This window comes from Macrotis lagotis, chromosome 1 (genome assembly GCF_037893015.1).
Source record: "Macrotis lagotis isolate mMagLag1 chromosome 1, bilby.v1.9.chrom.fasta, whole genome shotgun sequence".
Taxonomy (NCBI): Eukaryota; Metazoa; Chordata; class Mammalia; order Peramelemorphia; family Peramelidae; genus Macrotis; species Macrotis lagotis.
The window spans coordinates 139,457,477-139,474,325 of record NC_133658.1 but is presented as its reverse complement, the minus strand read 5'-3'; the positions used below and the strand labels follow the sequence as shown (position 1 = coordinate 139,474,325).

General features: G+C 41.7%; 1 protein-coding gene across 1 annotated transcript; it reads right to left on the bottom strand.

Annotated features, from left to right (window-relative positions):
* Window positions 1-653: 653 nt before the first annotated feature.
* Window positions 654-16,110, bottom strand: PLPBP (pyridoxal phosphate binding protein). Its single transcript, XM_074208775.1, has 8 exons — window positions 15,981-16,110; window positions 9,456-9,563; window positions 9,319-9,354; window positions 8,650-8,725; window positions 4,865-4,999; window positions 3,156-3,298; window positions 2,339-2,437; window positions 654-2,120 (listed from the first exon to the last, which is right to left on the bottom strand). Exons 1-8 carry the CDS (start codon window positions 16,059-16,061, stop codon window positions 1,989-1,991), a joined length of 810 nt encoding a protein of 269 aa, XP_074064876.1. The 5' UTR covers window positions 16,062-16,110; the 3' UTR covers window positions 654-1,988.
* Window positions 16,111-16,849: the final 739 nt, after the last annotated feature.

Genomic DNA, 16,849 nt, shown 5'->3' with positions numbered 1-16,849 from the left:
TGGTGCCCTCTTCCACTCATCAAAACCCAGAGGGCTGTTCTGGAATCAGATTCAGAGGCAGGACTGCCTCCTTCCCAGGCTCACATTTCCCTCTCCCTTAGGGTCTCTCAGTTATTCTGCTTCCTCCATTTTGGCTTACCTGAGCCCCTGGGTCCCAAGGACCCTGCTGCTGCCTCTCCCTTGTATTTGTCATGGGGACATGTTCACTAGTTAGGACTCAATAGCCTCCTGGGTTTAGCCGGTCCCTGGACTTTGCAGGGTTAGGAAATGTCGCCATCTAGAGGTGTGTTTTAGGGAGTACAGGAGGGCAGCATTACTCATCTTGATAATTTCTAAGGCTTTTTTTTCTCCCTCTTTAGGTTGATGATAATCCCTTTTTTCATCCATTGCTGAAATTTGGCTACAGTAGTGATTTTGAAAGAAGCTGTTTTCCAAAATGAAATGAAGCCAGTAAAGTTGCTGCCCCCCCCTTTTTAGTTTTTGCAAGGCAATGGGGTTAAGTGGCTTGCCCAAGGCCACAGAGCTAGGCAATTATTGTGTCTGAGACCGGATTTGAACCCAGGCACTCCTGACTCCAGGGCTGGTACTTTATCCACTGCACCACCTAACCACCCCTCCCTATCATTTCAAAGAACACATTTACTACAACAGAGTATAAAAAAAATAATCTTTTAATTGCTTTGTATTGGCACAGATGGCATAATTCAAACTTACATTTTTATTTAGTAGACTATGAACTATCACACTGTAGCTTTAAAAGCACAGAATTCATATTGGATTAAGAATTTTTAAAAATTACATTCACATAATATTTCACAGGTTAATCTATAAAATTAAGTCCAGAGATTGAATAAATTAAGCAAGAAGCTAATTTATGGGGGAGGTGCGCTCAACACACACACACACATGCACACACGCACACACACGCACACACACGCACACACACGCACACACACACACACACACACACACACACACCCCTTTTTTTTCCCATGTATTTTCAATAGTGCATTTTGGCCATTTTCATGCTCATAAAAGCCAAGCTATTTTGCTAGTAAACAGGAAAATTTACAAAATGATTACTTCAAAATATGGTTGGGAGGTATAAACTTGGCTGCTGGAATACTCTGTAAGGAGGAGTACTCAAAGTCAGTCCTGTTTGAAGCTTTTGACTTGGCCTAGATTTGAAGGGCTCTGTCCATTTCTGGAAAACTACCATTAAATTTCGCCATCAGAAACAAGGAAGCAGACTATATATATATATATACTAAAAATTTTATGTTGCCACCTTTTGGGGGGAGATTCCATTCCCTAGGATAGGAGGTGAGATGCAACTAATCACAAATCCTATTTTCAGGATCAAAAGAACAGAAAGGCTAATCACACCAAGTTCATTAATTCAGCAGCTGCCTTTTGGGAGTGGAGCACAATATGAGCCATGAATTTGTCTATTTCTGCTATTCTTCAATAGAGAAAGTGAACATTATCTTTGGGCATATTATGAAAGAGAGAGGATGAAGGCGCCCAAGCCTATCTCGGGGCAGGGATGGTGGTTACTCTGGAGGGTCTCCATCTCTATTAAGAGTAGATGAAGCACCAGTGAATAGGGGAAGAGCAACTGAAAATACATTTGATAGCAGTTAAATATAGGCTTTGGTGAACACATTTCAACTTGCAAAAAGGCATTCATGATGAGTTAGTATTTCTGGAGAGGATCAAGGGTTAATTCTGATTTGGTACCTTTCCTGCCTTGATTCTCTAGTTCCATGACAGTCCTAAGTCAATGACTTAAATGGATCTAAGGTATCAAAGATATTAAATAAGGATGATTTCCATCAATACAATAATAAGTAGAGCTCAAAGGCCCAAATTTTAACAAAAGAAGTGTTGCCCTACAACCTGGGTTATAAAAATTAAAATTTGGGTTAGTGCATAGTTAAATTTTCCACACATGGTCCTTGATAGGTAGAGGCTTTTCCTTTCTTGGTTCAATGCTTTTGGGTTACCTCCACTGTAGACTTTATGCTGGTTGTGGCCTTGTCGGTAGTTGGTTTCTTTGAATAATCCCGTTCTCCAAAAATAGTACTTCCTACACGGACATTTGTGGATCCCACTTCAATCTGGAGAGAAATGGAGAGAATATTGAATGACAACAAATGATGCTGGAGGTACACTCTCAAAATGTGCCTCACATACACAAGGAGGCAAAGACTGACCACAGGTACCATCCTGGTTCAGCGGAGGTGCCTCAGAGACCCCCCTGGTGGTGACTAACCCTATCTTGTTGCCTTTGGTGATGCCACTGAGGCAGACACAGGCCTGGTGGGCAGGAGCTTACCGCATGCTGGAAGTCCATGGACATGCCCATGCTCAGTTCCACCTGCTCAATGGGGAGGCCAAGCTTCTCACACAGCTCCTTCCGCAAGGACAACAGAGCCTGGTCAAAAGGAGGGAAAGGTCAGGTGAAACATGCCTCCTCTGAGCCATGTCAATGGCAGAGGGCTGCATTTAGATTTCTGTTCAAGCTTATTTAGTCCTTTTGACGCAGGAGGAACTTGGCTCTCAGAAGTTCCACTGGCATGTTTTCTGGGAAACTGCTTACTTCATGAAAAGTTTTCAGCAGAAAAGAAACCAAGCACATCCTTCTTCTCAAAATATATATTTCAACTGAAGAGATGTCTATGGAGAATTTCTTTGGGAAGCTATTCATTGCCTTTCCGCAAATGTTTGACTTTAGGGAATGGGTGTCCAACATTTTAGCTTTTCTGGGCCACATTGCCCACCAAAAACTTGTCAAGGGCTGCATTTAGAATTTAATATTTATTTATGACTATAATATAACCCTTATCACCAATGAGGATTACAGCAAAATGTAATAATGCTGCATGAGTAGGCTTTGAGAGTCACACGTGGTCTGTGGGCTATGGGTTGGACATACTTCCTTTAAAGGGAGTTTTAACTTTGCACAGATTTGATTAAAATCTAAACTGCCTTTAAAGTCTGTCATTATGGCCAAGCTCTACAGAGTATCCTGCAGAATGTTAGAACCAGACAAGATTTAGAGAGAGGAAAGACAGTCCAGATCAGAGCCAAGGGTCTAGGGTGCCAGCCCCCCACATCAGTGCTGCTAGGCTGGGGCCTCCCTGCCACTCTACCTGGAAGTCTGGGTTGGGCCCTTGACTGAGGTCGTGTCCAAAACTCCCAATGGTCATCAGACCCACGAACTCCAGGCTGGGACACTTGGCGTTGATGTGTTCCACCGTGGTCACAGTCTCTGAAGGTGGGAGCCCATGTTTACCTTCATGGATAGAAAGATTCACATCCATGAAGCTGTTCAGTGACAGAAGATGCTTCATTTCCAACCCATCCCACCTCACCCCCCACCAAAACAGACTGTCCTCGGGCAAAATGCTCTTCTCTTTTAAGAACTCTCAGAGGGCCCAGCACATCTTTGAGGTCGAAATCTACAGTCAGGAGACTGTCTGAGCCAGGGTTGACTATGGGACTGGATAGAACATTTCAGGAGTTGGACTTCCTCTCCCAGACTCAAGAACTCCAAGAGGGCTTTGTGGGGGACACTGGTAGGAGTTGTGATATTCTTATCATTGAGGAGTTACTGATTAATAAGTTTCTTTATTTATTAATAACCCAGCTCACAGAATCACAGATTTAGAGCTGGCAGGGACCTTGGTGCTCAACCAGGCTGATCTCTTTACTTTACATATGAGGAAACTCAGGTCTAGAGAAGGTGAAAGTAGCAGTCAGTTAATAGAGTATATATGTGTGCATGTGCCATGCGCTCCCCCCATGAAATGTGTACTTCTGTGCATGTGGTAAGGTATCACTAAACCTACTGGAGGTTTATTATGACAAAAATTATTATTATTATTTTTTTTGCAAGGCAATGGGATTAAGTGGCTTGCCCAGCTAGGTAATTATTAAGTGTCTGAAGGCAGATTTGAACTCGGGTCCTCCTGATTCCAGGGCTGGTACTTTACCTACTGTGCCACCTAGTTACCTCTAGTACAAGAATTTTCAACAATGGTTGACTATATGATTTATCACTGGCTCTGTGACTACAGAGTATCCTTATTTACTGATCTAAGTGACCATAATCCATAGGTTCCATCATTTATTTAATAGTTTCTGGTGTCACTTGATTTCCGAATAATATTAAATTTCTGCTAATCATTAAGAAATGATGTAACTATAAATTGTATCTCTACATATTGAATGGTCCATCTGGAAGATGCAGCAGAATTGCGGATGTGAATAAAGGGAGGAAGAAAATATCCAAATTGTGCTATCTCTTGTAAACTAAAAAAACATAATTATTGATGAACACTGGCTAAATTTTGATGGCTGTGAACAAAAAGCTGTTTATAAAATAATAATCATGTATACCTTCAACTCCAGCATGTCAAATAACTGATAAAAATCTACACTGATTGTTTAGCATTCCATGTACTAAAGTAATACTAAAGATGAGAATTTATGAAAAAATTTAAGAAAATAAATCTGAAAATATTCAAATCTAAAATTTCTATTCCTTTTCTGAAATGTTGGCTGTAATTAGGCATTCTCAACAGACCCAAATTACCCCTCCTCCCCTTCAGCTCCAGTGGGTGGGAAGCAATTCCACTTGAGCTGCTGCGCACTCCAGGGTCAGCAGTGACTTTCACAAAGTTTGACAGGAAATGGCAACATCAGCTCTCCTAGAAGATGCTGGTATGTGATAATAACTCACTTCCATAGCATCTCTCTCCCAACCAGGTAGGTAGCTTAAGTATTCTCATTTTATAGGCTGTAATCATTGCTCACCCCAAGGGAAGTAAAAGCCATTAGTTTGGTCTTAGTCACTTACTTTCTTCCCCACTGGTGTTAATCTGCACCATGACTTTTAGTCTCTCTGGAGAGCCTTTCTTCTGCCAGGAATTGTTGACTTTGTCTGCCAATTTCACAGAGTCCACGGTTTCCAACATGTAAAGGTTGGGGACAGCTGCAAGGAGGAAGAAGAAATGGAGCAGACTTGATTTCCTACTCAACCTCTTCCTACGGGTTGCTGGTCTCTTGGTACTGAGCTCTTAACCATAATCATGTTAATAATATAATAATAATAATTGGCAGTTAGAGCTTTAAGGTTTACAAAATACTTTACAAATACTATCCCTTAGGTGCTCCCAACAACCCTGGAGGTAAATGGCATAATTGTGTGCATTTTATGGATAAGGAAACTGAGGAGAGAGGTCAAGTGACTGGCCCAGAGTCAGGGATTCACCAAGCAGTTACCTATCTCTTACTATGTAAAGCTCCCCCTGGAACTCACACTATTTGAACAGGTCTGAGGTTGAATGCAAATGGGCTTTCTGATTCCAGCATCTATTGGCTGTTCATTCAGGAGATACTATCACTGCGCATGGGCTAGACTGGGTGTTGGGACTGTTCCAGCAGCAAGGATCAATAAGGAAAATACTAATATATAGAATTAAATGCCAATATCTATCTATCTATCTATCTATCTATCTATCTATCTATCTATCTATCTAATTTTCTTTAGTTGAAGTCAACATTCATTTATTCACATACGAGATCTTTCTTTCAGGGAGAAGAATGGGGTTATTAAAAGTCCTCCAGATTTCCCAAAAGGAATCTAGCTCACTCTCTATCTTCTATCCAATTCTAGGCCATTCCCAGTATCTGTCTAAGTAACATGGATCCTCTCTGAAGCTTACCTATCCAGCAGAATTTCACAAATAAGTTAACATGTACTCTTGATCAACTTTTTAAAAAAATCTATATCTTTTAAATATCACTATCTTTGACATTCCAGTAAGAATGCTATGTGGCTAGAAGGCCTAGAATACCACATTATGTTGCAATAGGAAATGTAGAGTTACATAATGGGAATAAGTAGCTATAATATCTTATAATTTATACAAGTATGTAGAATCTCCCCTTCCAAATAGTCTCCACTCTCCTGGAACAGTTTAAATAATGAAACCCTTAATATTAATGTGCATAACTCAGCAAAAAAAGTGACCACATTAACCATGTCCAAAAGTATATCTTTCATTCTTCATTTTAAGTCCATGACATCTTTGCAGGATATGGATGGCACATTTCATCATCAGGTTTCTACACTTGTGTTTAATCAATGCATTAATCAGAATTTTTTTTTTTAGGTTTTTTGCAAGGCAAATGGGGTTAAGTGGCTTGCCCAAGGCCACACAGCTAGGTAATTATGAAGTGTCTGAGACCGGATTTGAACCCAAGTACTCCTGACTCCAGGGCTGGTGCTTTATCACTGCGCCACCTAGCTGCCCCCATTAATCAGAATTTAAAAGTCTTTCAAGTCTAAAGTCTTGTTTTTCTTTGTTAGCTATGACTGTATGTAATTTACTCTCCTAGATATACTCACTTCACTTTTGACCAATTTATATAGCTGAACTGGTACAAAGTTTGGATTTATATTTAATAGTTTAGTTTGTAACTTCTTATGGCACAATAATATTATAATACATTACTATACCATAATTTATTTGATTATTCCCCAATAGGTGTGCCCTCCATTAGTTTCTAGCTTTTGGCTACTACAAAAAGGGCTACTAAAAATAGTTTTATATAAATAGGTCCCTTTCCTCCTTTTAAAAAATATTTTATTTATTTATTCTTTCCAATCACATGGAATGGCAGTTTTCAACTTTTTTTGGGGAAAGATTTTGAGTTTCACATTTTTCTTCTCTTTCTTCCTGTCAGAAAGCAATTAATATAGGATATACATGTATAACCATGATAAACATAGATTCTTATTATTCATGTTGTGAAAGAAGTATCAAATCAAAATGGGAAAAAAATTTAGAAAAAAAATTGAAGATAGTAAATTTTGGTCTATATTTAAAATCCATAGTTCCTTCTCTGGATAGGGATAATATTTCCCTCACAAGTCTTTTAGAATTATCATTGATTATTGTTCTGTTGAAATAACAAGTTCATCAAAGCTGATAATCACTCAATGTTGCTATAAGTGTGTACAATCTTCTTCTGATTCTGCTCATTCATTTAGCATCAGTTCATGCAAGTCTCTCCAGGCTATTCTGAAACTGCATCTCTCATCATTTCTTACAGAACAATTGTACTCCACCACATTCATATACCACAATTTGTTCAGGCATTCCCCTAATGATGGGCATTCCTTCAATTTGCAATTCTTTGCCACTAAGAAAAGGGCTGCTATAAATATTTTTGTACATGTGGGTTTCTTACCCTTTTTCCTGATCTCTTTGGGATACAGACCTGGGAGTTGTGTTGCTGGATCAAAAGGTATGCACAATTTTACTGTTCTTTGGTTATAATTCCAAATTGCTCTCCAGAAAGGTTGGATCAGTTCACATGTCTACCAACAATGCATTAGTGTCCCAATTTTGCCACATTCCCTCCAACTTTGATCTTTTTTTAATCATATTGGTCAGTCTGATATGTATGAGATGTACAGTACCTCAGAGTTTTTTAAATGTGCATTTCTCTAATCAATAATGATTTAGAGCACTTTTTCATGACTATACATAGCTTTAATTTTATTCATCTAAGAACTGCCTTTTCATTTCCTTTGATCATTTATCAATTGGTGATTCTTTGATCTTTTTTGAGTAAGAGGTCTAAGGGTGGTACCAATGGGCCAAAAAGTTTGTATAGTTTGGTAGTTCAAATTTTGGGGATGGTTCTGGGGGTAGTTCAAAACTGCTGCAAACTGCAACATCTAACTGACAAATAACTGTGTGGGAGTAATGACATAAAAGTTATCAAGAGAGAGAAATGACCCCCATGAACATGAGTGGCACAGGTAAAGGAGTAGATGGCCTAGAATTTGTGTCACTGGAGAGTATTTAAACTGATGATAATCGATCCATTGGTGTCTGGTTACGAGTCAGGCAATGTTAGGTACTGGTGATAGATATACCACAAAAAAAGGGAAAATTTCTTACTCTCAAGGAGTGTATTAACATTTTACTAAGAGAAATACAACAAGTATACATTTGTGTAAGGTAGACAAAACAAACAAGAGGAGGGCACCACAATTCAGATGGAGGATCTGGGCTAAGATGGCACATCACATCTGGTGAAGAGCTAATTCTCCATATGGCTAGAATATGGTATGGATGAAGGGAAGCAACATGAAAAAAGCTGGAGCCAGGAGTTTATATTTTATTCTAGAGGCAACAGAAAGCACCTGAAGATTGTTAAGCAGGAAGTTTCAGTCAGGAACACAGGGAAGGTCAGGGAGAGACCAGGCACTGCAGGTGGGAGAGTCAGCAGATAGTGTCCCACATGAGGAATGGCACAAGGTCAGTGTGGGTGCATTACAGAGGGAAGGAAGGTGTGAGGAGCCTGGAAAGGCTAACTTGTGAAGGTGACATATCATTAATCTGCAGCTGATATAAATAAATAAGCATATGGAATATTGTTTTTTAAATCTGGTTCCACAAGCATCAATTATTCAGTTTTTGCCATGTCGCTTTACCCTGAAAATATTAAGAACCCAGATTTCTTACCTGAAAGAAATCAATCATCATCAATAGATAAATCAGATGAGTTTTCACTTGAGGTTTATTCTCTTACCTTTCATGGAAAAGTGTTAGTTTATTTCCTTACCAATTAATTTGTTGACATTGTGTTTCTGCAGGTGGCCAATGAAATGCCATTTTATTTCAGGGCATGAAGATAGAATCTGAAGAAACAGAGGTGAGAGAAGAGGTGAAGTTTGACTCTGATCAAGAGGACACACATCAGAATTGCTGACAGTCAGCTCTGGGCTGGGGATCTCCACATGTACCTGGCTCTATCCCCTGAAGTACAAGAGCTCCAGCTCCAGGTGTGCTTGGTTAAACCCCTACTCCTCTCCTTTCTTAGTTTCCTCAGACTGAAGAGATTTGATTATTATTCTAGGATCCCTGCTTCTCCTCTCCCCTCCCCTGGCAGGGTCCTGTCCCCTGCCTTTCCCTCACCCCAGGGGAGTGGTTTTTACATCCAAGTTTATGGGGGCTTGTAACTTTTAAGATAATGACATGCTACTGCAACCTATCATTTTTAGGGATCCACAAGGGAGAAAAATTCAACAAATATTAGTCATATTGAATCATCAGATTCAGAAACGGAAGGGATTATATATGAAAGCTTTTCCTTTAGCTGGGGAAAAAAAAACATGGAGCCAAACCAGAATGGACAATTCTCTGAGCTCCTTGACTTCCCCTATTGTAAACAGCCCAGGGAGAACTCTCAGTATTTAGAATGAATTTACAGAATCTGGAAATACCCACTTACTTTAGTATTTGATGCTTTTTCTAACAGCTCCTGAACCTAAGAAGATTAAAATGAAAATTGCATGAGTTCAAAGTCCTGCAATTGGGCATCTTCTGAAGTCCAGTCAGATGCTTTCACTGCCATGGAGGGGCACTTACATAGTTCTCTCCAAAGCTGCGCTGTCCATGAGAATATGCCTCAATCACCATGTCAGCAGGCTTGGTTTTGCTCACAGCTACTAGCCGAGGTTGAATGGCTGGGAGATCCTGCCAAGGGAAAAGCACCATACTTGAGCAAAAGGTAGCAATACAGGCAGTTAAAAAGAATCATCCCACAGCATAATTAATTATATCAACAACAAACCTATCAGAAATTATATGATTATATCAATAGATACTGAAAAAGCTTTTGACAAAATACAGCACCCATTCCTACTAAAAACACTAGAGAGTGTAGGAATGAATGGACCGTTCCTTAGAAATAATAAGCAGTCTCTATCTGAAACCATTAACAAGCATTATATTCAACAGGGAGAGGCTAGAGGCATTCGCAATAAGATCAGGGGTGACACAAGGATGTCCATTATCACCACTACTATTCAATATTGTATTAGAAATGTTAGCTTCAGCAATTAGAGAAGAAAAAGAAATTGAAGAAATTAGGATTGGGAAGGAAGAGACAAAACTCTCACTCTGTGCAGATGACATGAAGGTCTACCTAGAGAATCCCAATTAATCCAAAAAACTACTGGAAACAATCAGACAACTTTAGCAAAGTTGCAGGAAAAAAACTAAACCTTCATAAATCCTCAACTTTTCTACATATGACTGGCAAGATATAGCAGGAAGAGTTAGAAGAGAAATCCCATTCAAAGTAACCTCAGACAATATAAAATACTTGGGAGTCTATTTGCCAAGGCAGACTCAGAAACTTTTTGAAAACAATTACAAAACACTTCTCACACAAATTAAATCAGATTTTAAAAACTGGGCAAATATCAACTGCCCATGGATAGGTCAAGTTAATATAATAAAAATGACAATTCTACCAAAACAAAACTACCTGTTTAGTGCCCTACCAGTCAAAATTCCAAAAAATTACTTTAATGAGTTAGAAAAGGTGGTAAGTAAATTCATATGGAGAAATAAAAAGTCAAGAATTTCCAGGGACTCAATGAAAAAAAGTGCAAAAGGTGACTTAGCCCTACCAGATCTAAAATTATAAAGCAACAGTCATCAACACTGAATGGTATTGGCTAAGAAACAGAGTGGTGGACCAATGGAATAGACTAGGTGCAATAGCAGGAAACAATTATAGTAATCTGCTATTTGATAAACCCAAAGAATCCAGCTATTGGGATAAAAACTCTCTCTTTGATTAAAAACTGCTGGGGAAATTGGAAGTTAGTATGGAAGAAACTTGGATTAGACCAACACCTCACACCCTATACCAAGATAAGATCCAAATGGATACAGGATTTAGACATAAAAAAATATTATAAGCAAACTAGAAGATCAAGGAGTAGTTTACCTGTCAGATCTAAGAAAAGGGAAGCAGTTTATGACTAAGGAAGAAATGGAGAACATCACTAAAAACAAACTAGACGATTTTGATTACATTAAATTAAAAGGCTTTTGCACAGACAAAACCACTGTAACCAAGATCAAAAGAAATGTAGTAAACTGGGAAACAATTTTTTTAAAAATAGGTTTTTTGTTTTGTTTCTTTGCAAGGCAAATGGGGTTAAGTGGCTTGCCCAAGGTCACACAACTAAGTAATTACTAAGTGTCTGAGGCCGGATTTGAACTCAGGCACTCCTGAATCCAGCAGCGGTGCTCTATTCACTGCGACACCTAGCCGTCCCGGGAAACAATTTTGACAACTAATATTTCTGACAAAGGACTCATTTCTAAAATACACAGAAAACTGAGTCAATGTTTTTTTAAATTAAAGCATCTTTGAGGTACCACCTCATACCTCTCAGGCTGGCCAATATGACCAGAAAGGAAAATGATCACTGTTGGAAGGATTGTGGGAAATCTGGGATACTAATACATTGTTGGTGGAGCTGTGAAATCATCCAGCCTTTCTGGAGAGCAGTCTGCAACCATGCCCAAAGGGCAACAAAAATGTGCACACCCTTTGATCCAGCAATACCACTACTGGGTCTATAAAGTGATGATGAAAAAGGGTAAAAACATAACTTGCACAAAAATATTCATAGAAGCCCTGTTTGTGGTGGCAAAGAATTGGAAATCAAGTAAATGTCCTTCAATTGGGGAATGACTTAGCAAACTGTGGTCTATGTATGTTATGGAACACTATTGTTCTAATTAGAAACCAGGAGGGACGGGAATTCAGGGAAGCCTGGAGGGATTTGCATGAACTGATGCTGAGATGAGCAGAATCAGAAAAACACTGTACACCCCAACAGCAACATGGGGATGATGATCAACCTTGATGGACTTGCTCATTTCATCAGTGCAACAACCAGGGACAATTTGGGACTGTCTGCGATGGAGAATACCATCTGTATCTAAAGAAAGAACTGCGGAGTTTGAACAAAGTTCAAGGACTATTACCATTAATTTAGGAAAAAAAACCTGATATTGCTATATCTTTTACTTTATGTTTCTTCCTTAAGGATATTTTTTTCTCTCTCATCACATTCAATTTGAATCAATGTATACTATGGAAACAATGAAAGGACTGACAAATTGCCTTCTGTGGGGGGTGGGGGGAGGGAAGTAAGATTAGGGAAAAAAAATTGTAAAACTCAAAATAAATAAAATCTTTTAAAAAAATTATCCCAGTAAATTCAATGGAAAAGTATTGCAACAAGAATCCTGACAGTGCCTGTTTTAGCATTGTTTCTATAGGGAGTAGTAAATTTACCTTTAAATACATGAGAGTTCAAGTTAATCTGCTGCCCCCAAAAAAGGTTTTTCTTCCTCAGCAGAAGCAGGAACAAATAGCAAATTGACATTCCTTTGATCAGAAGGAAACCTATTTACTGGGCCCTGATGGCTCAGTTAGAAAGGCCATACTGTCCTGCACCAATTTTCTGTTCCTTTGTGTTCTCTGCAAGCCTGAGTAACTCAGTTTCAGAAGAGGGAGAAAGGGAGGGAAGGAAATTAGCTGCAATTTGTGACTCAGAACGGCTTAGGAGAACAAATTTGAGTTCAATCATGAGAGATGTGCCCTTCTTTGAAAGGGAAGCTTGGGTTGCAACCAGTTCTAAGGCAATATTCTTCAAAATTAAAAACAAAACAAATTGACATCTGGGTGCAACCTGTTTCTACCTCAAACAGGTAAGAAAAAGCCTAGTTCTTGGAAATCCAAAGACTATAGCAGTGATGAGAAGTCCCCTCATTTTTACTGGGAAAAGAAAAAAGTCATCTGTTTTTATGTACTAATGCTTTACCTGGTTCCTTGCAGATTTCTTAACACAAAGTAATGCAGCTCTAGTCAATGAACCAGTATTACTGTGGGGGTCAATAAAGAAGCAGGCACAGTTCAGATCTTGTACTTTTTGGCAGCTGAATTTGTGAAATACATTAGAGAGCATGCTCTCTTCTTCCTTAAACGCAGTTTTAGGAGACTAAGAAAGGCACTAAAGATCTCCCAAATCCCATTCCCACCAGCTGATGGGTTCCTTTGGAGGGTTCTGCCCAATGATCATGAGAAATGGGACTGAGACAGCTAAAATTTTAGAGGTGAAGGGAACCTTGGAGATAAGCTGGCCCAATTCTTTCATTTTAGAAAGAAAACTGAGGCCCAAGGAACTTAAGTGACTTGCTCGTTGCTGTACAGAACTAGTTATGGGAGGAGATGGGACATGTCTTCGAGTAGTAGTCTAATGATCTTACCGCTAAATGAATGCCTCCCTCCTCTACCTCAAAAGTTTTGCAAACTTGAATTTATACAGATTCATAACACTCTCTCCACACACACACCTTATTTTTACCTTCTCATTCACAATAGCAAAGTTCCAAGGAAAAGCAAGCTAAATGGTCCATGAATCAACTGCTGGTAATGGTCTAGGATGATGGATCTAAGGATTCTGATTACAGTTTAACTACTTTCTACAGTCATTATTTAAATGGTGGAATCTCCTTTTAAATAATAAAATCCACTGACTTGGATAGCTATTGTCAAATAACCCCATTTAATCTCAGGTATTTCAAAGAATCAGACAATTTCCAGTTGGGAGGAAACTTTAATATTCCTTGAGAGGGCAGGAAACGGAATTAGAAGAGCTATCTTCTTTCCTGTGGACTGTCACCACCTTGCCCAACTCACAAATCTGCTTCACTAGCTTCTTCCATTCCTCCAAATTTACCTTATCTACAAAACAAATTCCTATAAATAGGTGTTTAGATGCTGGACTTGGGAAGACCAGAGTTCAAATCTAGCTTCAGTCTCACTAGTTGTATGACCCTGGGCAAGTCAAGTAACCTGTTTGCCTCAGTTTCCTCCTCTGTAAAAGGGGGATAATGAAAGCACCAACTTCCCAGGGTTGTTGTGAGGATCAAATGAGGTAAAAGTAGTGCTCTACACTGAGCTCGGTGACCCCAGAGTCTCCTGACTCCCAATTCAAAACTTCCTGTTTTTCCTTTTTTTAAAAAAAATTAATATTTTATTTGTTTTCCGATTATATACAATGGTAGTTTCTACCTATTGTTTTTTGTAAGGGTTTGAATTCTATAATCCCCCCCAGAAGGCAGCCTGATAATCTTTACATTGTTTCTATGCTATACATTGATCAAAATTGAACACTGAGATGGAAATCATATCCTTGAGGAGAAAATAAAATATTAGAGATAGCAAAATTATGTTGTACATAAGATAATTTTTAAAAAAATTGAAGGTAATAGTCTTTGGTCTTTGTTTAAACTCCATGGTTCTTCTCTGGATACAGATGGTATTCTCTGTCGAAGGTAGTCTAAAATTATCCTGATTATTGATTGCATTGATGGAATGAGCAATCCATTAAAGTTCATCATCGCCCCCATGTTATGATATACAATAGAACTCCCTGCTTTTCAAGTCTATTGACAGACATACTAGAGGGGGAACCTTTAAAGTGCTCCCTATCTCTCTCACTTTTGATGATGCCCTCCTCTCCAAGGGTTGTACTTTTTGGTCTTCAGCTATGAGAGTTGCCTCAAAGAGGTGTGGAGGTGGCTCCGTCTCCTCAAAGGCAATGCCAGCTGGGAGCAAGGTCTAGCAGACTTAGGCAATGGAAAGACCAGACTAGCTTAGTTCTGACCAGACTGGCTGCAGGATAACAAAGTCTACAAGCCAGACCAATTGTTGTTATGGTTGTCCAGTTGTTTGAAGGGATTTTAGGGTTTTCTTGGCAAACATACTGGAGCGGTTTGTCATTTTTTTTCTCCAGTTCATATTACAGATGAGGATCTGAGGCAAACAGGGTTAAATGATTTGCCCAGGGTCACACAGCTCATGTCTAAAGCGGATTTGAATTCAGCCTAATGAGTCTCCCAAACTCTAGGCCCAGCACATAGTAACACTTGTCCACATGCCAAAGTGGATGAAGAACTGAAGGAAGACCTAGGTTCAACTCAACCTCTGCCAGTAGACTTTATGAGCCAGGACAAATCACCAAATCTTGAGAAAACTCTAAAAGCGGGTGCCAATCTGCACTGGTATAGGGAGTTGTCTCTACCAATTCAATCAGAAGTCTGCTGCTTCTCCCAAGTACACTTATAAGTAACATTTCATTTCCTCCTTCTGTCCTCTTCTTTAAAAGAATTCAGAATTTCTTTTTTTTAGTTTTTTTTTGTAAGGCAAACGGGGTTAAGTGGCTTGCCCAAGGCCACACAGCTAGGTAATTATTAAGTGTCTGAGACCGTATTTGAACCCAGGAACTCCTGACTCCAGGGCCGGTGCTTTATCCACTATGCCACCTAGCCGCCCCGAATTCAGAATTTCTAGCCTAAGAGTTCTCCCTCCTCAGGAGAACGTTTCACTTGCAGGGGTCCACTTAGAGGACAGCCCTATAATGGTTAGAAAAGTTTTTCTTATCCATATGATGATGATGAGAAAACCTTTCAAAATTTCCATTACTACGTCTCAGGCACTGTACTTGAAAATACTTTAGCATTATTATACCCCCACTTTACAGAAAAGGAAACCGGGGCAAACGGGTTCGGTGAGTGTTCCTGGGCCGCACCTCGGGGCGTGTCTGCGGCTGGCCCTGACCTTCCTGCCCCCAGGCCCGGCTCTCCCTCGCCTGCTCCCCGCTGGTCCGGGGCCTTCCTCCGGCTCCGCCGGCCTCCCCGGCCCTCCAGGGGGTGTCTGCGCCACTGAGGCCCGGGGGGTCAAACGGCTGGTCCGGGGCCGCCCAGGGCCCCAAGTCCGGCGCTCCGGCTGCGGCTTCCCTCGTGGGGCCTGGGGTGGCTATTTTTTGGGGGGTGTCGTGTCACATGATTGTCACGTGATCGTCTCACGTGGACTTGCAGGCCTCCGTTCCCTCCTGGGGGTTATCCCCCAAAGGTCAAGAAGCATCCCACGGCAAAGGTCGTGAGGGCCCCCCCGGGGGTCAGGCTCCGGCATTTTAGTCTTCACCCCCGCCGCCCCCATCTCCCCCTCCCCCATCCCCAGGAGGCCCCGGCGCCGCGGGGCCCGAGACCCCCAGGACCCCCGGCCCCTACTCTCACCCGAGGCCGCCGCGCCACCGCTTGCTGCACCCGCTCCTTCACTGCCCGAAGGGCCAGCCCGACACCCAGCTCTGCCGACATGCCGGCGGTCCTCCATACAGCCCAAGTCGCTCCAAAGGGCCCCGCCTCTCCTCCTTGGGCGCCGGCTTGGACCTTTTTCCGGTTCCGCCCTCTCCCCGCCAGTTAGACCAATCACAGCACGCCGCTGGCTCCTCCCGGCCAATGGTTACGCGTCCCCTTGCCGGTGATGACGTCCTCGCCTCCCTGGAGAGGCCATATTTAGGAGGTCGGGGGGGGGTGCCGACGGCAACATTGAGTAACCGGGTGGGATGCGGTGAGGCTGAGAGAAGGGTCTGTTCCGAGTAGCAGACGCGGGACGCGGGAGCATGGAGGCTGCGAGTCCGCGGGATGAGAGAACTGCGCAGAGCGGGGCCCTGCTGGATCCCTCCAGTTGCTCCCCCCCGCTTAGGAAGGTGGATCAGTCCCTTCCGCGCTTGCGTGCTGCGCTCCCGCTCGCCTACGGCAGCTCCGCGGGGGGACGGGGGAGGAAGCGGAGGCTCGGAGAGGCGGCGGGCGCCGCAGGCTCCGGGACGAGCGCCGCCTCCTTCCTGGGAGTCCTGGTGTGTGCGTGGGGGTCTGTGTGGTCTGGTGCGGCCGCCGGGCTCAGGAATAAAGAACGAAATCCTGAGACTTGGCTTCGGGGGCATCTGCCCGTTGCCCCTCCCCTCTGAGGTTTTTCGGGGCCGATCCCCACCCCCACCCCCACCCCCACCCCCTCCCTGGGGCAGCGCGCACTCCCGAGGAAACCGTTTTTGCCAGGCAGTGGGGTTAAGTGGCTCACCCAAGGCCACACAGCTAAGTCGTTATTA

What these genes read in the sequence shown, in the direction of transcription:
- PLPBP (XM_074208775.1), bottom strand. Translation starts at nt 16,061, where the DNA reads ATGTCGGCAGAGCTGGGTGTCGGGCTGGCCCTTCGGGCAGTGAAGGAG. An exon ending in AAAAAGCATCAAATACTAAA is followed by an intron (nt 8,726 to 9,318) that starts GTAAGTGGGTAT and finishes CTGTTTCTTCAG; the next exon opens with ATTCTATCTTCATGCCCTGA. An exon ending in TAACACCAGTGGGGAAGAAA is followed by an intron (nt 3,299 to 4,864) that starts GTAAGTGACTAA and finishes CTATCCATGAAG; the next exon opens with GTAAACATGGGCTCCCACCT.